General features: G+C 46.6%; 4 protein-coding genes across 4 annotated transcripts; 2 read left to right on the top strand and 2 right to left on the bottom strand.

Annotated features, from left to right (window-relative positions):
* Window positions 1-2,222: 2,222 nt before the first annotated feature.
* On the bottom strand, window positions 2,223-3,863 carry LOC109743134 (alpha carbonic anhydrase 7-like). Its single transcript, XM_020302211.4, has 5 exons — window positions 3,743-3,863; window positions 3,402-3,619; window positions 2,950-3,327; window positions 2,756-2,809; window positions 2,223-2,337 (listed from the first exon to the last, which is right to left on the bottom strand). The coding sequence occupies exons 1-5, from the start codon at window positions 3,858-3,860 to the stop codon at window positions 2,251-2,253; spliced, it is 855 nt and encodes a 284-aa protein (XP_020157800.3). The 5' UTR covers window positions 3,861-3,863; the 3' UTR covers window positions 2,223-2,250.
* A 757-nt stretch (window positions 3,864-4,620) lies between these two features.
* On the top strand, window positions 4,621-6,303 carry LOC109743116 (uncharacterized). The gene is made up of 3 exons (XM_020302198.4): window positions 4,621-4,749; window positions 4,849-5,001; window positions 5,524-6,303. Exons 1-3 carry the CDS (start codon window positions 4,723-4,725, stop codon window positions 6,073-6,075), a joined length of 732 nt encoding a protein of 243 aa, XP_020157787.2. The 5' UTR covers window positions 4,621-4,722; the 3' UTR covers window positions 6,076-6,303.
* A 5,305-nt stretch (window positions 6,304-11,608) lies between these two features.
* LOC109743132 (alpha carbonic anhydrase 7-like) lies at window positions 11,609-16,094 on the top strand. The gene is made up of 3 exons (XM_073504545.1): window positions 11,609-11,759; window positions 15,376-15,593; window positions 15,667-16,094. The coding sequence occupies exons 1-3, from the start codon at window positions 11,609-11,611 to the stop codon at window positions 15,886-15,888; spliced, it is 591 nt and encodes a 196-aa protein (XP_073360646.1). The 3' UTR covers window positions 15,889-16,094.
* Window positions 16,095-19,496: 3,402 nt separating this feature from the next.
* Window positions 19,497-19,994, bottom strand: LOC109743118 (nuclear transport factor 2-like). The gene has a single exon (XM_040396248.2). It carries the CDS (start codon window positions 19,992-19,994, stop codon window positions 19,497-19,499), a length of 498 nt encoding a protein of 165 aa, XP_040252182.2.
* Window positions 19,995-22,021: the final 2,027 nt, after the last annotated feature.

The raw sequence follows: 22,021 nt of genomic DNA, 5'->3' as shown, positions 1-22,021 counted from the left end.
GAAGTATGCAAGACCGTGTGGACAAGTGGATGAGTAAAGAATTTGATTATCTTTATCCAGCTCATTGTCATTATGGTATTGTTGTTATCATGAGGTCTTGTATGTTGTGTTGTTGTACTAATGATGTGACATGAGTTGTTGTACACTAATGCATAGGGATGAAAACGGAGCGGAAACAGACGGAACTGAGTGCTACCACATTTGTTTTCATATATTTTTGCAGAAGCGGAAACGAAAAACAGAAACCCCGGAAATGAATACGAAAACAGATACTATCGGAAATGGACATGGAGCGAATACAAAGCAAACACGGAAACAAAAGCGGACGTTGACCGGAACTTAAAACCCTTTAATCATAGAGAAATACACACAATTTCTTTAATGAATTGTTAACATGGCTATAAAATAATATCATTATGTTAGCAACTTAGCGTAGTATTGTAATAGTACTGCACAATTGCATATAAGGTCAAGCTGAGTACATGTGTGGTAGTAGAAATTGGGCCTCAAATGATCCATTCTACTCATTGTGTCATTGTGTGTTGTTTGGTGGCTAGGCTACAAAGTAGCCACATGTCTATAGTCAAAACGAAATTCCATATTCACAGAAACGGAAAGTTCCATTTCCACGCCCATTTCATCGGAAAACACTGTTCCGTTTTTGTTTCCGTTTCTGCATAAAAAGTTCCATTTCCACTTCTGTTTTGCAAATTTCAGTTTATGTTTTCATATTTCCTCTCCGTTTCCATTTTTCCTCCGGAAAAGCGGAAAGTTTCCACTCCATTTTCATCTATTTGTATGAAGTTTAGATTATTGCTATGTTAGATGTAATGTGTATGATCACTTACGTTAGTTGTATGTTGTAATGTGGTTAGTTGTATGCTGTAATGTGGTTATTTGTATCGTGTGCTGGAATGGTTAGAGGGACGTAGCTGTGGCGGGCGACAAGTATGGCCCGCCACAACTAATAACATAAACCAATGGCGGGCAAGTAGCACTGCCTGCCACTGGTGGACTCTAACAGTGGCGGGTGCTCGCCCGCCACTGATGGCATCATAACAGTGGCAGAAGGTCAGTGGCGGGCGCCCCTGGGAGCCTAGCCCGCTACAACTGGCCATTTGGCGCCCGCCACTACTTGGCATTTCTGCAGTAGTGTGGCCACTATGAAAGTGGGTAGTTGGTGATGTCTCGCAGCTTGGATGCCGGGGCGGCGACCTGGAAGGCGGTCGTCATGGGTGGCTCTTCGGCTGGCACAATGGCAATGGTGGTGCCTATGTCTCTTGGTCGTGTGGCGGCGAGAGGTATAGTGGCGGGTGGCTTGAGCGCACTCTATCTTTGACAGTGGCGGCATCCCGATCCGGATCTAGGGTTCTGGACTCGCCGTGCTTCTCCTGAAGACCTCGTGGTGACATCGGAGGAGATGCCGCATGAAAGCTCTGCGCTTTGTCGCCGACGACGGCAACACTCCTGGGTGTCGCTTTCTTCCTAAAGATGGCGCCATGATGCTCCTCTCCATGCCTGGGTTCCATATGGATTCTGCAGCGACGACGCTTTGCGCCGTTCTCCTTCCTGGGGCGTTGTCGTGGAGCTTAGGTGTAGTTAGGTGTAGTGTAGCGTTGAGCTTCCTGTACTTTCTTTTGGTAGCGTAATCTTCTACGTGTTTCGTATTTTCAGGGATTGGCTTTTTATAAGAGAAATGCCTCACCATCTTGCATGGTTCTTTAAGGAAACATCACCAGGATACCAGCAGCTAGTTGTGTGGTCAAGAATAATCAAATCATGGCCAGTTTTCCAAATCTTAATAGCAGTGGCAGTTGGATGAGTTATCGAGTAGCAAACTATTCCTTGCATGATTCTTAAGGAGACAGCAGTAGGCTACCAGCAGACGGATGGTCCTATTATTTCAGGCCCCTGTACTCAAGTCAACCATAATCCTTTATCGAAAAGCAACAATTGCTAAACATAATCAAATGCTTGTGAGTTTTTCCAACATCAACACCCACATTGGTAATCATGTCCAGAGTACCCAACGATTCAACGACATTTAATTAGTGTAAAAAACGTTTTTATATTATAGGACGGAGGAAGTACATCCTGACATCAACATATGCATGGAAATGAACTAGCTAAGCATAAGACATCGAAATGGACAGAAAGAAGTACAAAAGATCGTTGTACAATATGCAAATTCATCTCTCAGGCTACCGAAGTACCAAACCAATCAAAGCGAAGAATACCCTAATATAATAATCAATTTCTATTGTGCTGGATAGGCCAGAACATGCTGATGTCTCTACTATTGAGTTCCTGACGGGGCCTCGCGTTCTTCTCCATTTCCTACACGGTGGAAGGAAATCAGTCTGAGATTTTGATAACTAACGAACATCAACTGGGAGGGTGGGCGGAATCAAACGTTTATCATGGCAATTTATGTGTCGTGAGGATGGCAAATTTCTTTAGCAAGCACGACAAATTCGTCCAGTTCAGATTTTCCATGCTTGCTATAGAAATTTGCCATCTTCGTGACAACATAATTTTTTATGAAGAACATTCGATTTGCCATGCTCACCCAGCAAACCTTAGATTTTTAGCATTTTCCTAACCCACAGTCGAGATCAACTGAATTAAAGGCAGCCTTCATATCACTTTTGGAATTTTAGCCATGTTTTGGCCAACCGAATTGAATTAAAGACAGTGTTGAGTACACCAGGAGAATAGGCATCTGTTTGCATTGGAGAGAAAAAAAAAGACTTACGTCGTGGACGGCCTCCCGGAGAAGCTCCAGCTGGTGCTTCGACACTGTGCGAACCTGCAAATTAAACCAAAGACAAGTTTTAGGAAGAGTTAATTTTATCGATCAGGATGAAGAAAATAATTGATCGATCTTTCTAATCTAAAACGTCTTATATTAGTTTACAGAGATAGTAGTATTAATGGAACGAAACCTACCCGCTTGACGATGGTCCATATGACCCCTTGGGTGCAGGGTGGGGTGGTGAGGGAGCCCACGTAGCGGTAGTACACGCTGGCCCTGCCGCGCGCCCCCCTGGCGTCCACCACGCCCACCTTCTCCTGCCTGTCCCTCTGCTTGGCGATCATCTCCAGGTATGGCTCCAGCTTGTGCAGTAAGGCGTCGCGGGCGCCGATCTCGTACAAGACGCCGATGACAGCGGCCTTTCCCTGGGCGCTCTGGTGCACCATGTGCAGCTCCATGTCGTACCTGCGACCGTTGACGCTGTGCTCCGTGGGCGCATGCCAGTGCAGCTGCCGGAGGTGGTACGCCGTGCCGTCGATGGACACGCTCCCGGCGTCGCCCTCGAACCGTACCTGCATATTCAAGCATTCACGGTTAATCAAGCAGGCCATTACTACTTGAAAACAGATGGGTAATCGTTCGATACCATGATGTCGTGTCCGCGGTTGACGATGGAGGCGTTGGCGGGGGCGTAGGAGTGGTTGAGGTGGCCGAGGCGGCGCACCAGGGTCACGCGCGGGCCGGCGAGGTCGATGGGCGACTGAATCTCCCCCTTGCCGCACGCCGACCACTCCTCCTTGATCTCGCCCCAGTGCGCCGGCCCGTTCTCCGCGTCCAGCGAGTAGCTGAACTCCTCCTCGTGCTCTGCGACAAACGGACATGAATTATCAAGACAAGAAGGCATGGGTTCATCGGAAGGGAAAGCAATGGTGATTATATCGATGGATGGATGGATCGATCGGCGGAGGGCGAATGAGTTCAGCGTACCGGTTTCCTGCTGGGCTCTGGCTGCAGGGACGGCCGAGAGGATGATGGAGGCAGAGAAGAGGAGCAACGCCGATGCCGAGACGGCGCGGTGGAGGTGGAGATCCCGACATGGATGCATGTTGTGCGTCTCCTCCTGGTCTTTGCTGCCTCTTTGGTCTGCGTCGATGATGAGTCGTGTGTTGAGCTGGTGCTGCATATATACTACGAGGAGAATGGCACGGGTCAGGCGTGCCCGGCCGCGTTAGGTAACTGGAAGCTAACCTGCTACGTACGTCGTAGGTAGTGACGTACGTACACACATCAAAATTCAGAGCTAATATCCGGGATGTGTTCTGCTTGTCCTCGACTCTTAACTAAATCGATGTGTTGCATTCGGAGCTAATAACAACAGCCGAGACAGGGGCGGAGCCAGGATTTTGGTATAGGGGGCCAAGTCAATTTCATAACTTCTTTCTAGATCGAAAAATAACTATCATCAGACCGTAATGTGCGCTACACACTACAAAACATGGACACAATCGAGTATTTAACCAAAAACTACCACAATTGACGGAAACGTGACGAAAAACTACCACTCTACGTTTTTGTGCGAAAAACTACCAAATTTGTCCTAAACCATGGCAAAAAAACTATCAAGTCGCGAAAGCGCTCGCTTCGCCCGCGCTAACCCCGAATCTGACCGGTTGGGCCCGCGAATCAATTGCCACGCAGGCTAACGGTCGGCCGCCGCGCGTTGACGGCCGTTAACGGCCCGTCCGCTGTGAGAACGGCGGCTGTCAGTGGGCCAATAAGTGAGAGCGAGCTCGGCCACTCGCTCAGTCTCTTCCTCCTCGCTCGCTCTCCTCGTCCTCATCCTCTCCCTCTCCCTGGTGCTCTGAGCTACGTCAGCCTATCGCCGTCGCGGCCGCGGCCATTGCTGCCGGTAGAAGTTGAGGATGCCATCCTAGAATGACGAGGAGAGCTCGGACGAGGACATCAACATGGTTTCAATGGATCCTCAGCTCTTTGTAAGTGCATAATGGTGAAACAGAGTAAGGGTTAGGGTTAGTTCATCCAAATTGGAGATTCCAAGTTGCTTTTGGTTTGATTCGAAGTTTTTTTTGCAGGAAACCCCTGACAGTGTGGTGGAACCATCTTTCTGTGGTTCTTACACTGAATCTGAGCCGACGTGCATGATGCATCATCAGAGGCCGAAGAAGATGGTGGCTTTTGAAGGTGCTTTGACTGGGAGGCGATTCCTGGGTTGTCCTGTGCAGCAGGTATTTAATCTTGAACGCTAACTTGTTTTGCTGGTGGAGATGTGTGATGTGTTTTGCTGCTGGAGATGTGTGGTGCAGCATGTGGTGCAGAGATGTGTGCTGTAGTTTAGAACTGAAACTTGAAAGTGCCATACATATGGAAGCTATATGTGAAAGTAGATCTTTAGTTAACTGAATTCAATACATGACTGAACCTGAGAACACCTACATGCAGAGATCTTTAGTGTACTGTGAACTGAATGTATTAGTTAGGTGTTTACTGAATATAGCTGTTAACTGAAAAAGAACAGAGTTAAATGAATTGGTATCTACTGCTAAATATAGCTGTTAACTGAAATTATCTCTGATGCTAAGTCAGGTGGTGTGTGCTTACTGTGAAAGAATTATGTTTGCATAATTCAGAGAGCATATTGATGTAAACGAAGGGTTTCAGTTAAATGAAATGACTTTATAACTTTAGTTATCTGTACTAAGTTTGTTACTAAGTGCTTTGTGCTTAATTATAAATAATTGCTTCTGTAGGATGTAGGTGTGAACTGTGGGGTTGTGGAGTGGGTGGATGGTCCTTGGCCAGAGATTCTACAAAGGTGCCTAACCAGGATTTGGGACATGTACCATGAGCAGAACTTGGGAAGGGTGAATGACAAACAAGCCCATGAGAAGGAGGTGGCCAAGCTACAGAAGGAAATTGATTTCCTGTCAAACAACTACAGCCAGTTGGTGGAAGATGTATCCAAGCTATTTGACTATCAAGATGGCAAGATGTCTCATGACATGGACTATACCAGTCAGGCAAACAATGAACTAAATGAGAAGAAGAAACAACTTGAGGATCAGGCAAAGATTGAGTTAAGTATGGAAAAGCTGAAGCTTGCCAAGGAGCAAAGGTGCATTCTTCAAAGCCAAGCAGATATCATTCAGAACATGAGGAAGGCCATGAAGGAAGTGGAGGGGGACAGGGACCTACTTAAGCAAGAGAAGAAGAAGCTGGAGTATCTGATTGCTGATCTGCTCAATGCTGGGCATGCCAGCAAAGATAAGCTGGAGAGGATCAAGGCAATTATGAATGAGTGAAGTGGTTGGTGTGTGGGTTAAGTAATTAGTAGGCCTATATATATAGCTGGCCTTGGAATGTCATGCATGTTAGGTGTATATTTTGGGAAAGTTTCATGTGCTTTCAGAAAGGTATGAGGGAGGGAGGTACTGTTATGGTTTAAGAACTAGTTGGTTTTATCTATGATGTAATGACTATTATGTTAAGACCTACTATGCTAAGTGAGTACTCATGCTAAGTTAAGTAAGTAAGAATGTTTTATCTACGATGAGGCTGTTTTACTCTGCATATATCATGTGTGGATAACTGACAGTAGTGACATAGTTGGAAGTAGCAAGTAACACATATAGCAGTTAGCTTAGATAGTCTGACAAATAACTTAACATATGTAGTAAGTAGCAAGTAGCAAGTAACATATATAGACAGTCTGTCATAGATAGATAGTACTTCCATTCATAGTCTGACATAGATAACAACTAGTAGTAGATAGTGCCTGACATAAATAGCAACTAGTAGTAGATAGTGCCTGACGAAACTGAACCTAGGAACTTACTGAACTTACGAAAGTTCAGGACTGACGAAACTGAACATTAGTGCACTGAAGTAACTGAAGGCAGCACTTCACTCCTTCTTCTTCAGCATCTTCAAGCGCTGGGAGCGGCGCACCGCAGTCACGGCCGCCCTCTTCTTCTTGACCGGCGCCGGCTCTAGCACCTCTTCCTCGCCGCCATCTTGTTCTTGCTTCACGACGACGCCGTCTGGGAGATCGACGACCTCCGGCAGCGCATCCACGTGGATTGGGAGGTTCCTATCCCCCTCCACGGCGTCGAGGACCGGAGCCAGCAGTTGCAGTTCAGGCTCGTCGTCGGAGAGGACGACGACCTCATCCACCTCGTCGTCCGAGTCGTCAGAGGGCTCGTCCTCATCATCGTCACTGGACTCGTCGTCAGAGGACTCGCCGTCAGAGTCGTCAGAGGGCCCAAGGACCCATGGATTGCGCCTCCCCTGGTAGGCGTTGTTGATTGGAGCTGGGAGAGCGAGGACGGCGTCGGTGATGTGGTCCGCGGCGGCCGGCGGCGTGGTGGATGAGCGGTACATCCACCACCGGGCGCGCTGCCTGGGGACGGGGGTCTCCCACAGCAGAATGGTCGGCGGCGGGATGGTGCGGCCGGCTGGGAAGGCGCGCTGCTTTTCAGCAGCTGTCATCATCTTCACGAGGCCGCGGGCGTGGTTCCTCAGCATCGCCAGACTGGGGAACCAGCGTGCGATCTCCCTGTACTGCGCGCGCATCTCCTGGTTGTTGCCGGCGAGACCTTCGATGGCCAGCTGCCAGTCCATGGCGACGGCGGTGGCGGTGGTTGTCGGCGGCGATTTTGACAGGAGAGAGGGGGAAGTGGAGTGGGCGGTGCGAGCGTGGCGAGTGGGCGAGTGAGCAGAGGGCGTGGTGGGTGGACACGTAATTAAGTCGTAGAATCCGAAACGGCTGGTTTTACTCAACGCACGCTCACCACGCTGTCGGCTGCAACGCAAGCTGAACAGACGACGTAGCTAACAACACATAATAAGTTAGGCCAGTGCTAGTCAAACAAATCACCAGCACTAGCCCATTGGTATTGAACGCATGGTTACAACAAACTGGTCCTGGGTTCGAGCCCTAGGCCAGACTTTTTTGTGCAGAATTTTTTTTCTAAAATTAATTTGGCAGTAACTTCTGAACTGTGGAAATGGCAATGTTAAACAAATAAAACAAATTAAAACAATTACAACATGCACCTAAACTGTACAAATGGCAAAGTAAAACAAAAAACAAATCAAAACAAATCAGTAGCACTTAGCCCATTGGTATTGGGCACAAATAAGTACCATACATTCAACATTGTCCACAAGTTCACATGTCTGAATTTAAGCAGGCTAGTAGCACAACACACATTTAGTAGCAGAACACAAACTTAGTACCATACACTCAAACTAAGTAGCAGAACACAAACTTAGAAACAGAGTTTCAATAGTTTCCACTAGCATTGAAATAGGATGCAAACTTGCTAGGAGGTTTCCTCTTCCTCTTGCCTGCCAATATCCCTGGTTCTCCAGTGGATGTTCTTGGTGCATTGAATGTTCTTGTTGATGTTGATCCTCTTGGAGCTCTTGTTGATGCTGATCCTGTTACAGGTGCTGGTGAAGACCTGGCTGCTTCTGCTGAAACTGTTGATGTTGAACCTCTCTTATTTGCTGTTGTTTTTCTGTTCCTCATTGCTTTAGGAGGTGGAGCAGATGATGCTGGCATCTGTGAAGTTTGGTGTTGAGGTGGTGGTTGTGGAGGTGGATGTGTAGCACTAGAGGAACCCCTAAAAATTTCTCTATTCTCCTGCATGACAAAATTAATCAGTTAGTAAATAGACCAGAACTAAAATAATTAAACAAAGAATGCATCTTTTTGAATGACCTGGTGTAAGTTCTTTCTCATCTCAAGACTAGGTTTTAGAGCTTTCCCACGGTTTCGCCGGGAATTTATAATTCCTTTTAACTATGCTTACTCTTTAGTTTCTCTCGATTCCTACAACAATTGCAATAAATAAACTTCACCCAAGAAAATAAAATGATGCACGCTACGTCCAAAAGTGCAATACTTTTAATGGTGTAACTAGGTAATTGCATGTGCATTGCAACATGTATAAATATTCTATTATTTTAGCCCATGATTTACCAGTCCATAGTAATGTGAACATGTAAATAAATATTTACCAAATCCTGCCCTGTGATTAACCTGCCCATATTTTAGGATTTTATTTTCTATAATCATTTGTTAGCTTACCAAAGAAAATATAAGTTTATTCGGTAAGTCAATAAAAGGTGGGACAGTTAAGGTGGGTTCCAAGAAATGATGCTTGGTAAAAGAATGAAATGTTGGACGAATCACTTTGCCTGGCAGAAAAAGGAACAATATTCTTTTATTAAGTATATATATATAGAAAACATGACACAGAATATCCAAAAGTGAAATCATGTTTCTGTAAAATGCGGTTTGAGGAAAATGGTGGTCAGGACATATCTAATGAGCCCACACCTAGTTCAATTGATTTGGTGGAAACAATAACAATCATATGAATAATGACTTTTGAGTTGGCGACTGAGATTCAAGCTTGAGAATAATGATTTATCCCTCAGAAAAATGAATATTTTATAACAAATTCGAAAAAGATTGGCCAGGGAGTCATCTATTTCAAAATAGTTCTATTATTTTGGTAACAAACAACCTACAATGAGAAGGGGTTGGGACAGATAAAGCTAGGACGCCGATAAGTCCCGGACGTTCGGGATTTGACCATGGCAAACCTAACTTTTTTGTGGCAATTTATATTTCTTGGTCCTGGCTAGCTTAGTTGATAAACATGGCAAATCCACCCTCAGTTTTATTTGCTAGAAAATTGTCATGCTTGCTAAGTGGTAACTAATGAACTTGCCATTCTCACGTCAACTAAAATTGCCATAAAAATGTTTGATTTGCATGGTTAAAAATCGGACATTCGGATTTTATCATTTCCATAAAGTGATGCCCCTGTTTGGAAAGAAAAGCATGATAATTTTGGATGATTGAATTCCTATAGGAGAACTTCTTATGATGCCATTTGAAAACAAAGAAATAGCTTAGCAAGATTCCTATGGAATGAGCCAATTCATATAAATTTTGGAGGAAAGCAAACATGAGGTCTTACCTCATGTTTTCTTCTCCTGGTGTTTACAATCTCTGAGTTTTCCCTATATATAGTGCCCAAACAGCAGTTTTGGAGCATTCATGTGTTTTGAATTCATGTAGGAATTCAGGTAACAAGACAATTCATGTGATATTTCAATCCTAAGATTTTTTGGTTCCTAAGTTTTAAACGGGGATTAAAAATACAATAGCATTAAATAAGTTAGAAATAAATATTAAAGTACTCGTCAGAATCGAACCTTGCCTATTAGCACCACAACCTTAGCCATCCCTGTCAATCCCGACCGCCAAACCAGAAACCAAGATCACTCTTTTTTTTAAGCTAAACACAATCCAATTTATATTGATAAAAAATATGGTTTACAGTAATACAGTGAATATCGATTGGCTAGCGTCCTTCAGGAAGATTGAGAGCGAATTTAGGGAGGCTATATGTGCCTTGATATTAGACTCCTGTCCTTCGAAGATGAAGGAGCGGGAAGGAACTCTGTGCTGAGATATTGATTTCTCTCATGATATTAGCATATCTTTCTCCACCGATGCCTGATTTTTTTTTTGAGACAAACCAATGCCTGATTTAATAACTGGAAAACCGGCGAACACGTCGAAGCCTCAAATCGAATGGTGGGTCAACTCCTCCTCCCCCATGAGCTCACATGGGTTGGGCTCTTTGTTCGGGTCCGTCATCGTTCAACTGACGGGGCTGATTGACATTGAAAAATGAACTAGTCCACTGCGACCAATCCGGCGAGACACACACATGTGGTCAATGTGCAAAGAGCTTGGAAACCGCCTCCGATTGGTCATGTTAAAATCCATGTAGACGACGGCTTGTCTCATGATGGGTCAGTACCTCGGGTCTTCAGCTATTGTTCTACCTGGTGTCAATAATCCAACATCGCTAGAGGCCATAGCATGTTGAGAGACCTTGCCACTTGCGGCTGATCGATTTTCGAATCATTTGGTAATTGCCCGTGGCTGCAAACTAGCAGTGGACGACATCACAAAGGGGTTGGGAGGCCCCCATATCACTGCTGTGAAAGAGATAAACAGGAAAGAGCATGTTTTGTCAGCTGTGATTTTATATTCGAAGGTCGAGCTTCCAATCAGAAGGCGCATAATGTTGTAAAATTTGTTATCACTGCTGTAAAATTTGTTATATCCCTTCATGGCCCTCTTTGTACCCCGTTGAATATTGTTCAATTTTAATAAAGTTACGATCCCTAAAAAAAACTGACGGGCTGGTTTTGCTAAAAAAAAAAAGAGCTGACGGGGCTGGTCTTGGATTGGTCAAAATCAAGCCTCTTCTCGTTTTGTGTTGACAGCAAAAGTCAGTCGAAACCGGTCACCGTCGTCTCCATGTAGAGAAAGGAGACCGGCCACCGTCTCCTGGCCGCTCATGTCGCTCAGCCGCTCGCGCGCACAACCGGCAAGGGAAATAGGAAACGGAATCGCAATCGGAATCGGAGAACAAGTGAACAACTGCGTTTTAAATTAACCCGGCCGCCTCCTCCCCTGCTGCTGTGCTCGCTCGCGTGTCCGGCGAAAAACCATCCTCCGCTGCTGTTTCGTGTTGCTTCTAGGGTTTTAGCCTGCGCCGGCCGGCCGGCGACTCGCCCTCGATATCTCCGTGCTTGATCGAGGTACCGTCGCCCCTTCTATCTCCTCGTCCTTCTCAAAATTTCTCTGCCTGCATCTTCTATTTATTCATTCATCTTGTTCGATAATCTTCGATTCTCTGCATTGTTCCTTTTAATTAATGTTAGCATCTCTTTATGCTCATACTACAATATACATTCTCTCAGTTTATATACCCGTTAATGTATAATTTCCTTTCAGCAATGGCGATGCAAGCTGATTCTCGTGATACCCCTCCAGAGGAAGTGTTAGAACTTCTCTCCTTTTTCGTTAAGCATTACTACCAGAGTCTGCACGCGACACCAGACCAGGCGTACAAATTTTATAAAGACAGCAGCACCATTGGCCGGGCAGGTTCGGATGGAGTCGTGGAATATGTGACAACACTGCCCGTAAGTTCCTGTATATGTATATTTGAAATTCAGTTTTGTTGCTACAATTAATCAATATGGTGCCCGTCTCTATATACTTCGACAGAATTAATCTTTGTTTAAACGACAGAATGGTTCTTCTTATTAGTTCTATATATATAACCCTTTTGTCTGAACAACGCAGGAGATCAAGAAAAACTTAATGTCTATGGACTTCAGCAAATACTTGAAGATTCTGATACATACTGTAGATGGAGTGCCATCTCTCAATGGTGGTGTGCGCATTGTTGTCACTGGATCGTTAACCATGTCTGATGGTGCTTGCCAGAAATTTAACCAGTCGTTCTTCCTTGCACCAATAGAAGGTGGCTATTTTGTCCAAAGTGATATATTAAGAATTATGCCTGAGACGTCGCCACCTGTGGTGAGTCAAGCCGACAATCATCAAAATGAGATCAAGCAGGATGTCGGATCTATTGCTGAACCAAGAGAGGTGGAGCGGGTGAGTACTGACCATGTGTCGGCGTAGAATAAGGTTGGTGACTTGGTAGTTCTAAACCCCATTGCTAATGGCACGGCAGATGAAAATTATGATGACATCGATCTATTTCTGCAAGTGACCAAAGAGGATCCTGTTGCTGCTTCTCCTCCATCATCTCAACCTAATCAACCTCAAAAGGACACTACTAGCAGGTCTTACGCGTCAACTGTGACTTCCCTGTTTTCCCGTCTACTTAATGTGAGGGGTTAAGTTTGATCGAGTGGGTCTCAAAGCCATAAAAATGCCCTAAATTCTTTTAGAAAGGTGGCATTGCTCTTGACCCAAGAAGGAATTCTCCAACTTAAGGCCACTCGCATTGCTTAGTATTATGTGTTAGTACCATAGTGCATGATATATAATATTGTACATTCACATCACATAGTATCATACATCAGTATCGAGACTTTATTTCTTTATTTCTGGATCCCAATACAACATTGTGGATATGATTTACTTCTTATTAATTTTTTTGTTTGATGTTCATAATACAAAAATGCCAAAGTTACGAGCTAGGGGCTATGTACACATGGCTTTGCCTGCCACGCCTATCGCTTTTACCATCATGCGGTGTGTCTCAGTCGTTCTCGATTCTATCACTGTTGCCCTGATGCAACTTCTGTTGCTCCTGACATGGCGGCTAGGTCTCCCCCCCCCCCCCCCCCCACCCAACTTGCGATAGCCGGTCTCATTCCTTCTAGGTAGGTCATGGATGCTCTAGCCTACACGATCACCTCGTCCTTCTCCAATACAACTCCCAACATTGACCTCTTAGCTCCTATATTTCCCTTCCATTCTTCCCATCGCAGCCACCAGCGCCATAATGGTTTCCTCGTCCCTCTTCATTGCCACATTTCCTCGCTGGCAGAGGCAGCCTTGACCCGGCGTAGATACCTCACTTTCCATGTGCACAAACGACACTGCTCCTTCCTTTCCATGCCACATATTAACGTTGTCTCGAATGGGGGTCTCTCACCACGTCGTCTCCTAGCCTGGTGGGCCAGGGCGAGGACCCACATGTCAGTTCACCAGTGGGCCACATCAAGGTGGTGCTCGTGGCAAATGAAAGGCTCCCAAAGACATGCCATATACTCCAAGATATTAGAAGTCGTCCATAACCCGTTCTCGGTGTGCATAGCCGACTAGGATGTAATCCTAGACCCCCGGTACCTATATAAACCGAGGGGTCGGGCATGTAGATGACACACAGCGATCTCGAGGTAGAGCATCAGTACTTTGTACTTCATCCAAAAGCACTAAAACACAAGTAGGATGTATGGATTTCTCTCTCAGGAGAGCCTGAACCTGGGTAAAAACTCGTGCATCATTTACCATCGTGTAAAGACCCTTAGTTCGGGACACCGTAATACACACAATCTATAAATACGATACACGGGTCCCACCAATTTCAGATTTTAGTCAGATGGTAAAGTAGTCTTGTATGCGTGTGCTTCCCATTCTCTCGCTTCTCCCATCCAAACTAATTCATCCATTTATTTGACCTCTGCTAACTTAAAATCATTCATATCTCCTAAAAAAATTCGTTTTAAATTTTTAAATATATTTGAACTCATGTTGAAGAGACCTTTTAAAACAAGACCGACCTTGAACATATTTCGAATGAGTTTAAAAAATTGATTTCACAAGAACACATTTCACTTCTTTCCTAATAACATACTTCACCCATTTAGAAAAATATTTCAGAATAACATATTTCACTAATTTCATAAACAACATGTTTTACTCATTTTAAAACCGATTTCACCTATTCCAAAACAGATTTCACTCATTTGATATAACATATCTCAATCATTTTACTCATTTCAAAAAAGATCCATAATAACATATTTCACTCATTTAAAAATATATTTCATAATAACATATTTCACTCTTTTCGAATAATCAGCTTCACAACTTGACATTTTAGTTACATATTGTTTTTGTTTCAAGAACCTACATTTAATTTTTCACTGGCTTGTTTCACAAAAATTACATCTATTTCAATTGCACATTTTTTAAGTAACATATTTCACTCTTTTGAAATAAACTGTTACACATTTTCAAATAATCAGTTTCACAAATTGACATTTAAGTTTGATATTTGCGGTAAATAGGTTTCCCGTGAAATAGGTTGGTTTCACATTTTTTTTCTAGTGAAAATAGGTTTGTTTCATATTTTCTACTGAAAAATGTTTGTTTCACATATGAATTGTGAAATGTCAAAATTAAGCATGTTTCAAATGTACCCAGGTTTGATCTTGTTCTAAAGGTCTTGATGCCAGGAGTTCAAGTATATAAGAAAATTCAGAAACAGATTTTTTTTAAGAGATATGAATCATCCAAATTCTGCAAATAAAAATAAAAGTGATGGATTTATGAAAGAGGGAGCTTGTGCTTGAGTGAGAAAAGAAAGATGTGTAACATGCATGTGTCTATTTTCCGACTATGGTAGGACCCGTGCCGTGATTTGACTTTGAAATACGTAAAAGAAGATACGTGTGATACATCTAGATGGGCCATAGCTCGCACGCATCTCAGAAAATATGAGCGGTGTGAGATCTATCAGACAGATAGCATCACCGCTTAAAATGACTTTGCGCGGTTAAGATGGCATTAGGGGCGCCATTGCTCTAAACTCTGAAGCCAACCCATCGATTTAGCTCTGAATTTTAATGTGTGTACCTACGTCACGTCAGTACCTACGCCGTAGCAGCTTAGCTTCCAAATACCTAACGCGGCCGGCCACGCCTGACCCGTGCCATTCTCCTCGCTTTATATATTCCAGCCGCACAACGACTCATCAGCTCCACAAGCAGACGAGCCGACACACAACACGTAGACAACATGCGTCCACGTCGGGGCCTCCACCACGCCATCTCGGCGTCGGCGGCGGCTCTCCTCCTTCTCCTCTTCTCCGCCTCCGTCCTCCTCTCGGCCGTCCCGACAGCAAGAGCCCAGCAGGAGACCGGTACGTGAGCTCCATCATCCACTGCCGATCGACGCCATGCCGTGCGTGCATGTCTTGAGGATTCATGTCCGTTGCATGATGTCCTGATTGTAGAGCACGAGGAGGAGTTCAGCTACTCGGTGGACGCGGAGAACGGGCCGGCGCACTGGGGCGAGATCAGGGAGGAGTGGTCGGCGTGCGGCAGCGGGGAGATGCAGTCACCCATCGACCTCGCCGGCCCGCGCGTGTCCCTGGTGCGCCGCCTCGGCCACCTGAACCACTCCTACGCCCCCGCTAACGCATCCATCGTCAACCGCGGCCACGACATCATGGTATCCAACGTTACCCATCCGTTTTCAAGTAGTAATGGCCTGCTTGATTAACCGTGAATGCTTGGATATGCAGGTGCGTTTCGAGGGCGACGCCGGGAGCGTGTCGATCGACGGCACGGCGTACCACCTCCGGCAGCTGCACTGGCACGCGCCCACGGAGCACAGCGTCAACGGCCGCCGGTACGACATGGAGCTGCACATGGTGCACCAGAGCGCCCAGGGAAAAGCCGCCGTCATCGGCGTCCTCTACGAGATCGGTGCCCGTGACCCCTTCCTGCACAAGGTACACCCCTAATTTGCTTCTTTCTCTCTTTCATCCTATTTCTTCAACCAAGCAACTAGTCAACAAGGCTCAATTCGTTAAGCTTAACTAAAGCCAACATGGGGCGCACGCACACGCATTGCCGCCATGAGTGATTTCTTAATCAACTCAGGCGCCTCTTGTTATAAAGTTGCAAGATGGCCGCATGCATCATTTTGATGCAGAGGCCGGGGGTAATCCTCTTTTTTGGAAGAAAAAAAAAATGTAACTCTAGTCCTCCTGAATGATCAGCTGGAGCCATATCTGGAGATGATCGCGGAGCAGCGGGAGAGGGAGGAGAAGGTGGGGGTGGTGGACGCCCGGGCGCGAGGGGCAGGGCCAGCGTGTATTACCGCTACGTGGGCTCCCTCACCACCCCGCCATGCGCCCAAGGGGTCATCTGGACCATCGTCAAGCGGGTAGGCTAGATGCTTGCATAAGCCCTATTACATTACATGTTTGGTGTTCTGCAATTTTTTCTTTGGTTTTGTGGGTTCGTACCGTGTCGCGGCACCAGCTGGAGCTTCTCCGGGAGGCCGTCCACGATGTACGTAATTAAGAATTTGTTTTCCCCCCCAATGCAGTTTCATTCTGCTGTTTCTCCAATTCTTGTCATGAACCATTCTCTCCTGTGCACTCAACTCTTGTGTCTTTAATTCGGTTGACCAAAACATGGCTAAAATTTCCAAAGAGACATGAAAACTGCCATTGACTGGGTTGATGTCAACCATCATTTAACTACGCAGAAAGAAAGGAGGAAAAACTTGACTGATTTCCTTCCACCGTGCAGGACATGGAGAAGAACGCGAGGCCGCGTCAGGAGGTGAACAACAGAGATATCAGCATGTTCCGGCCTTATCAGCCGAATAAACATTGATTATCAGGGTCGATTCTCCGCTTAATTAGCTTGGTGGTACTTCAACAGCCTGAGAGATTAGGTTGCATACTGCATACTACCACTTTTTGCAGTTCTTTCCGTCCATTTTGATGCTATGTATATGCCCTGTTACTGAATAATATGAGCTCGACTAGTTAATGTCCATGCATATGTTGATCGATGTTGCGATCTAGATAGTATCAACAATGGTTATTGTTGGGTGCTCGATAACTCATCCAACTGCCACTACTTATAAAAATGAATATATGGAAATAACAGAAACTGGGGTCAACCAGGCTTAATTAAGCTTAACAAAAGCCAACATGGCAACAGCTGGAGCTTCACCATCTGGAGAACTGGTTTTGCAGGTTCGTACCGTGTCGCAGCATTAGCTGGAGCTTCTCCGGGAGGCCGTCCAGGCATAAGAATTAGTTTTGCCCCATTGCTGTTTCATTCTTCTTTTCTCAAACCCTTTTCATGAACTATTCTCTCCTGATGCAGTCAACTCTCGTGTCGTTGGGCTTATTCGGCCTGTGCTAGCATTTTGGGCTTAGAATTTAGCCACTACCTACTTTCGTGTCACACTCCGCCACTGACCCCCGGGCAAATATCACCACTCAAAACTAAAAACAGAGAGCATTGCTATCATTGTAAGGGCCGTACATTGAGCAGAACCTTTGTGTATGTGTCCTCTCCCAAGAAGCAGTTGTCGATGGTGACGACTTGGTCCTTATTACCTTATACTCCCTCCGTTCCATATTACTCGTCGCTGATTTAGTACAACTTTCCTTTTCTTGGGCGATGCAAGCCACGAAGGGATCGACCCCAAACACATCTATGGCATGGAAAGCAATCCTAGACTAGTGTTGGTTGTGCGAGTAGAAAGCGAGGTAGCTACGCAGGCTCAGAGTTGCTGCTGCCAGCGAGAAAATGTGGCAGGGGAAGAGGAACGAGGACGTGGTTGCAGCGGTGGTGGCTGCCATGGGAGGAATCGGACCTATGTAGATGTAAATAGTTGGAGGATGTACTAGAGAAGGACAGGGCGGTAGTGCGGCTAGAGCATCCATGACGTTGTATCATATTATGATAAGGAATTTTATTACCGAAATTATCTTACAACAATCTATGTTTAATAGGACACAGGTTGTTATTGGCAACGGCGCTAGTACACGATTCTGGGAGGATACTTGGCTTGGCGAGACACCCTTGGCCATTCAATATCCGTCTTTATATCGCATTGTTCAACGACGTGAGGTATTCGTTGCTACGGTGTTTCAATCCATCCCCCTTAATATTCAATTCAGACGGTCGTTAGTGGGCAATCGTTCGGAAGATTGGCTCCATCTAGTTCGGAGACTAATGGATGTCCATCTTTCTCAACAACCCGATGAATTACGCTGGAAACTGACTAGGTCTGGAGTATTCACGGTGAAATCAATGTATATTGATGTAATTAATTCGAGCTCCATTCCTACCTCCAAGCATGTTTGGGCTGTCAAAGTTCCTTTGAAAATAAAAGTGTTTATGTGGTTTGTCCATAAACAGGTTATTTTAACAAAGGATAACTTGATTAAGCGTAATTGGACAGGACCTATGAGGTGTAGCTTCTGTGATCGGGACGAGACGATCAAACATCTTTTTTTTGATTGCCCGTTTGCCAGAGTACTTTGGCGGACGGTCCACATTGCTTTTAATATTACTCCACCGAATTCTGTCACTACGTTATTTGGGACATGGCTCACCGGGATTGAGCCTGAATTAGCGAGACATATTCGTGTTGGAGTTTGCGCTTTGTTGTGGACTATCTGGACTTGCAGAAATGATTTGGTCTTTAACAGAATATCACGTATTCACTTTTTGCAGGTTATTTTCCGAGCCACGGCCGTGATCCGTTCATGGTCGCTACTCACTCCGATGGAGGCCAGGGAGCATTTGGTTACTGGATCTATCCGCTGGGAGATGGTAGCTCGGGATATCTTCAACCGGTTTGGATGGCGGTCATCTAATAGGATAGGCAATTAGTTTACCTATCTATCTTTAGCCAGTCGGTTATGGCGTCTTATCTTGGCTAGTCTGTGTGACCAGCCTCTTTAGCTCTGTGTGAGCTGTCTTTTTATTTCTTTTCAGTCGGAGACTTTGGAACCTTGTTGGAACCTTTTATTTCGTTAATAAGATGGCCGTATGCATCATTCTGATGCAGAGGCCGGGGAGATCCCCTTTTCGAAAAAAAAATCTTACAGAAGACATGGAAATCCGGGGATAGTTACTTGAAATGACCGCGGGGGTTGGGGGGTGGGAGGGTAGGTTTAAGTCATGGGGTGGCTAAATTAAAATCAATTTTGTCCATAGGCCCCATGCGTATCCCCCCGGATCATAACTTTATCATATTTCAGATTATGATACATTATCATAGCACATCAAACGAATAAACTAACAAGAAATAGATCATATCCACAATTTGTATTGGGATTTCATAAATAAATAAAGTGATAACACTAGTGTATGATAATATGCAATGTGAATGTAGTAACTACAATAGTATATCATGCGGTATGATAATAGCACATAATACTAAGCAAAGTGAGCTGCCTTAAGTTGGGCAATTCCTCCTAGGTCAAGAGCGATGCCATCTTTCTAGAAGTTAGAGCTTTTCCTGGTTCTCAAAGCCCCTCGATCGATCTTAACCCCTCGCATTAAGTAGATGGGAAAATAGAGAAGTCACGATTTATGCGTAAGAGCTGCCAGTAGCATCCTTATGAGGTTGAGGTTTAGGAGGAAAAGCATCATGAGTCCCTTCAAGATCCTCTTTGGTCGCTTGCACAAGTGGCTCGGTGCCATCATAATTTTCATATGTTGTGACATTAGCTGAGGGGTTTGGAACTTCCAAGTCTCCAACCTTATTCTCCACTGGTACATGGCCAGTCTTCACTTGTTCTGCCTCTCTTGATTCAACTGTAGATCCGACATTCTCCTTGATGTCATTTTCTTGACTATCGGATTGACTTGTCACAAGTCGTGACGTTTTAGGCATAATTCTAAATATGTCATTGAGAACAAAACAGCCACCACCTTCTTGTGGTGCAAGGAAGAACGACTGCGTAAAGTTTGTGCAAACGCCATCAGGCGCGGTTAACGATCCAGTAACAACAATGAGCGTACCACCATTGTGAGATGAGACTGCATCTGCAGTGTCTATCTCCGTCAAGTATTTGCTGAAGTCCATAGATATTAATGATTTGTTGATCTCCTCTCGTTCAAGCACACAAGGGGTAGAATTAATTAAAAAGAACTAATCGAAGTATATAAAGGTGAGCAACGCTACTTGTACGTACAAAATCTACAAAGAGTTTACGCACTAGTTCAAGTTGATGTCTGTTAGCTAAAATCAAGGGAGTAGTTACCAGTCCATATAAAGTTTCTTCTGCGAATATTTTGATAGAAACATTGATACTCCAGTTTGTAGCAAGAAAACTAATTTTCATAGAGGAACTTACGGGCAGTGTTGTTACGTATTCCACGACTCCATCAGGACGTGGCCGGCCAATGGTGCTCCTGTCTAGATAAAATTTGTACGCCTGATCTGGCGTGTCATGTAGAACATGATAGTATTGATCAACAAATACGGCGCAAATCTATACAAGAAAAAAAGAAGTCAATCGAAGCTAACGTGGTGCATGTAACTGAGCCAGGCCTATGGGGTCTCTCGGCGCCTCTCGCGACCTCGGCGCCGGAGGCGACCGGCGTGTCGGAGGACGCTTCTGGGCGCTAATGGAGAGTGACGAGGAGGAGGATGCTGACGGTGGCCGGCATCTGGACGTCGGCTCGCCGGCGACGGCGTCCCCTACGCCTTCAGATCATATTTGCGAGGCGTTTCAGAGTGGATATTCGGAGGAGGTTGCGCGGCTGGTAGATGAGGTGACCCGCAGGATGATCCGGCGAGGATTGGACTGGAGAAGACGGAGAGGATCGAGATCGCTTGTCGCGTCGTGCACCGGAGGACGGCGGCAACGGCGATCCGGCCATGGCGTGGTCCTCTTCCAAAGGTACGTCTTCCGGCCCTCACGTTTGGGGATTACCTTGGTTCAGAATGGAAAGTGGTGCCCAATCGCCAGCGGGAAAAGAAACGGACGGCGGCGGCGGCCGGCCGGAAGCTGGCGGCGCCGGCGAAGCCATTCGGGATCGCCGCCGATCGGGAGGCGCGTTTGAATCGCCTGTTAGGCGCGGATGGGCCGCCTGTGGCTTCTGGGCCGACTTCGGCTGGGTATGAGGCCCAGTTCGAAGCGGCTGTGGGTCAAGTTGACTTGCGATCACTTGGGCCGACCAGGTCGTTTGGGCCGCGGAGTGTTGGGTATGAGGCCCAGCCGGACGTGGGTTCGCTCGATACGGAGGAACGGGGCGCATGCACGAGGCTGTCGTCTTCGGTCGTTCCAGCGCCGTGCCCTAGGGTTCTACATCGCCGCTCGCCGTCACTACGCAAGGCCGGACCTGGTCGGGCTCGTCGTATCCCCCCTCTCCGAGCAATGGGGGCTCTGGAGGCGCGCCCCCGGCTAGGCGGCCGCCTGCGCCCAGTGGGGCGGGTCGGGCCTCCGGCGTCGCGCCGCCGGGCCAAGGCAATGGCAGGGGAGCGCTGCCGCCGGGCCAAGGCAATGGTCGGGGCGCGCTGCCGCCTCCGGAGTCGGCTACTGGCCGTGGTGGTGTGCCGCTTCACAAATCAGCACTGGGTCGCGGGTCGGGAAGGCCGGATGCGGCGCGTGTTGCTATCGGGACGCCAGTGGGGAGGCCGCCGGCAGCGGCGGTGCCGTCGGGAGGACGTGGTGGACCGGGCTCCGGCCCTAGGCCAGTGGCTCCTGCTGTTCCGGCGGTCGTAGCTACGGGCAGGGGGGCCGCGCCGAGGGCTCCCGCGCCGTCGGGTTCGACACCTAGACCGGCTCCTCCTCCCCACGTCGTTGCTCGTCCGTCTCAGTCGTCGCAGACCAACGATACTGTTACTGCGCCCCGGGGTCAGTGGGGGGACGACGGGTACGATGCCTACGGCGCTGGCCAGCACCGTGGGTCTTCATCCTCGGGAGGTGGCCGTGGCTATGCATGGCAAAGTGATGGCTCGATTGAGAGGCCATTTTTGGGGCCTGCCAGGGGCTTCGTTGAGGGGTCTTCGGATCCGGGTCATCGGCAGCGAGGAGGTTACCGTGGCCATCGTGGTGGTCGGGGCGGGCGAGGAGGCCGATACCGTCCACGACCGCCGCCACCACC

This window comes from Aegilops tauschii, chromosome 7, assembly GCF_002575655.3.
Source record: "Aegilops tauschii subsp. strangulata cultivar AL8/78 chromosome 7, Aet v6.0, whole genome shotgun sequence".
Taxonomy (NCBI): Eukaryota; Viridiplantae; Streptophyta; class Magnoliopsida; order Poales; family Poaceae; genus Aegilops; species Aegilops tauschii.
The sequence above is the reverse complement of the archived record's forward strand: the minus strand, read 5'-3'. Positions and strand labels throughout refer to the sequence as shown.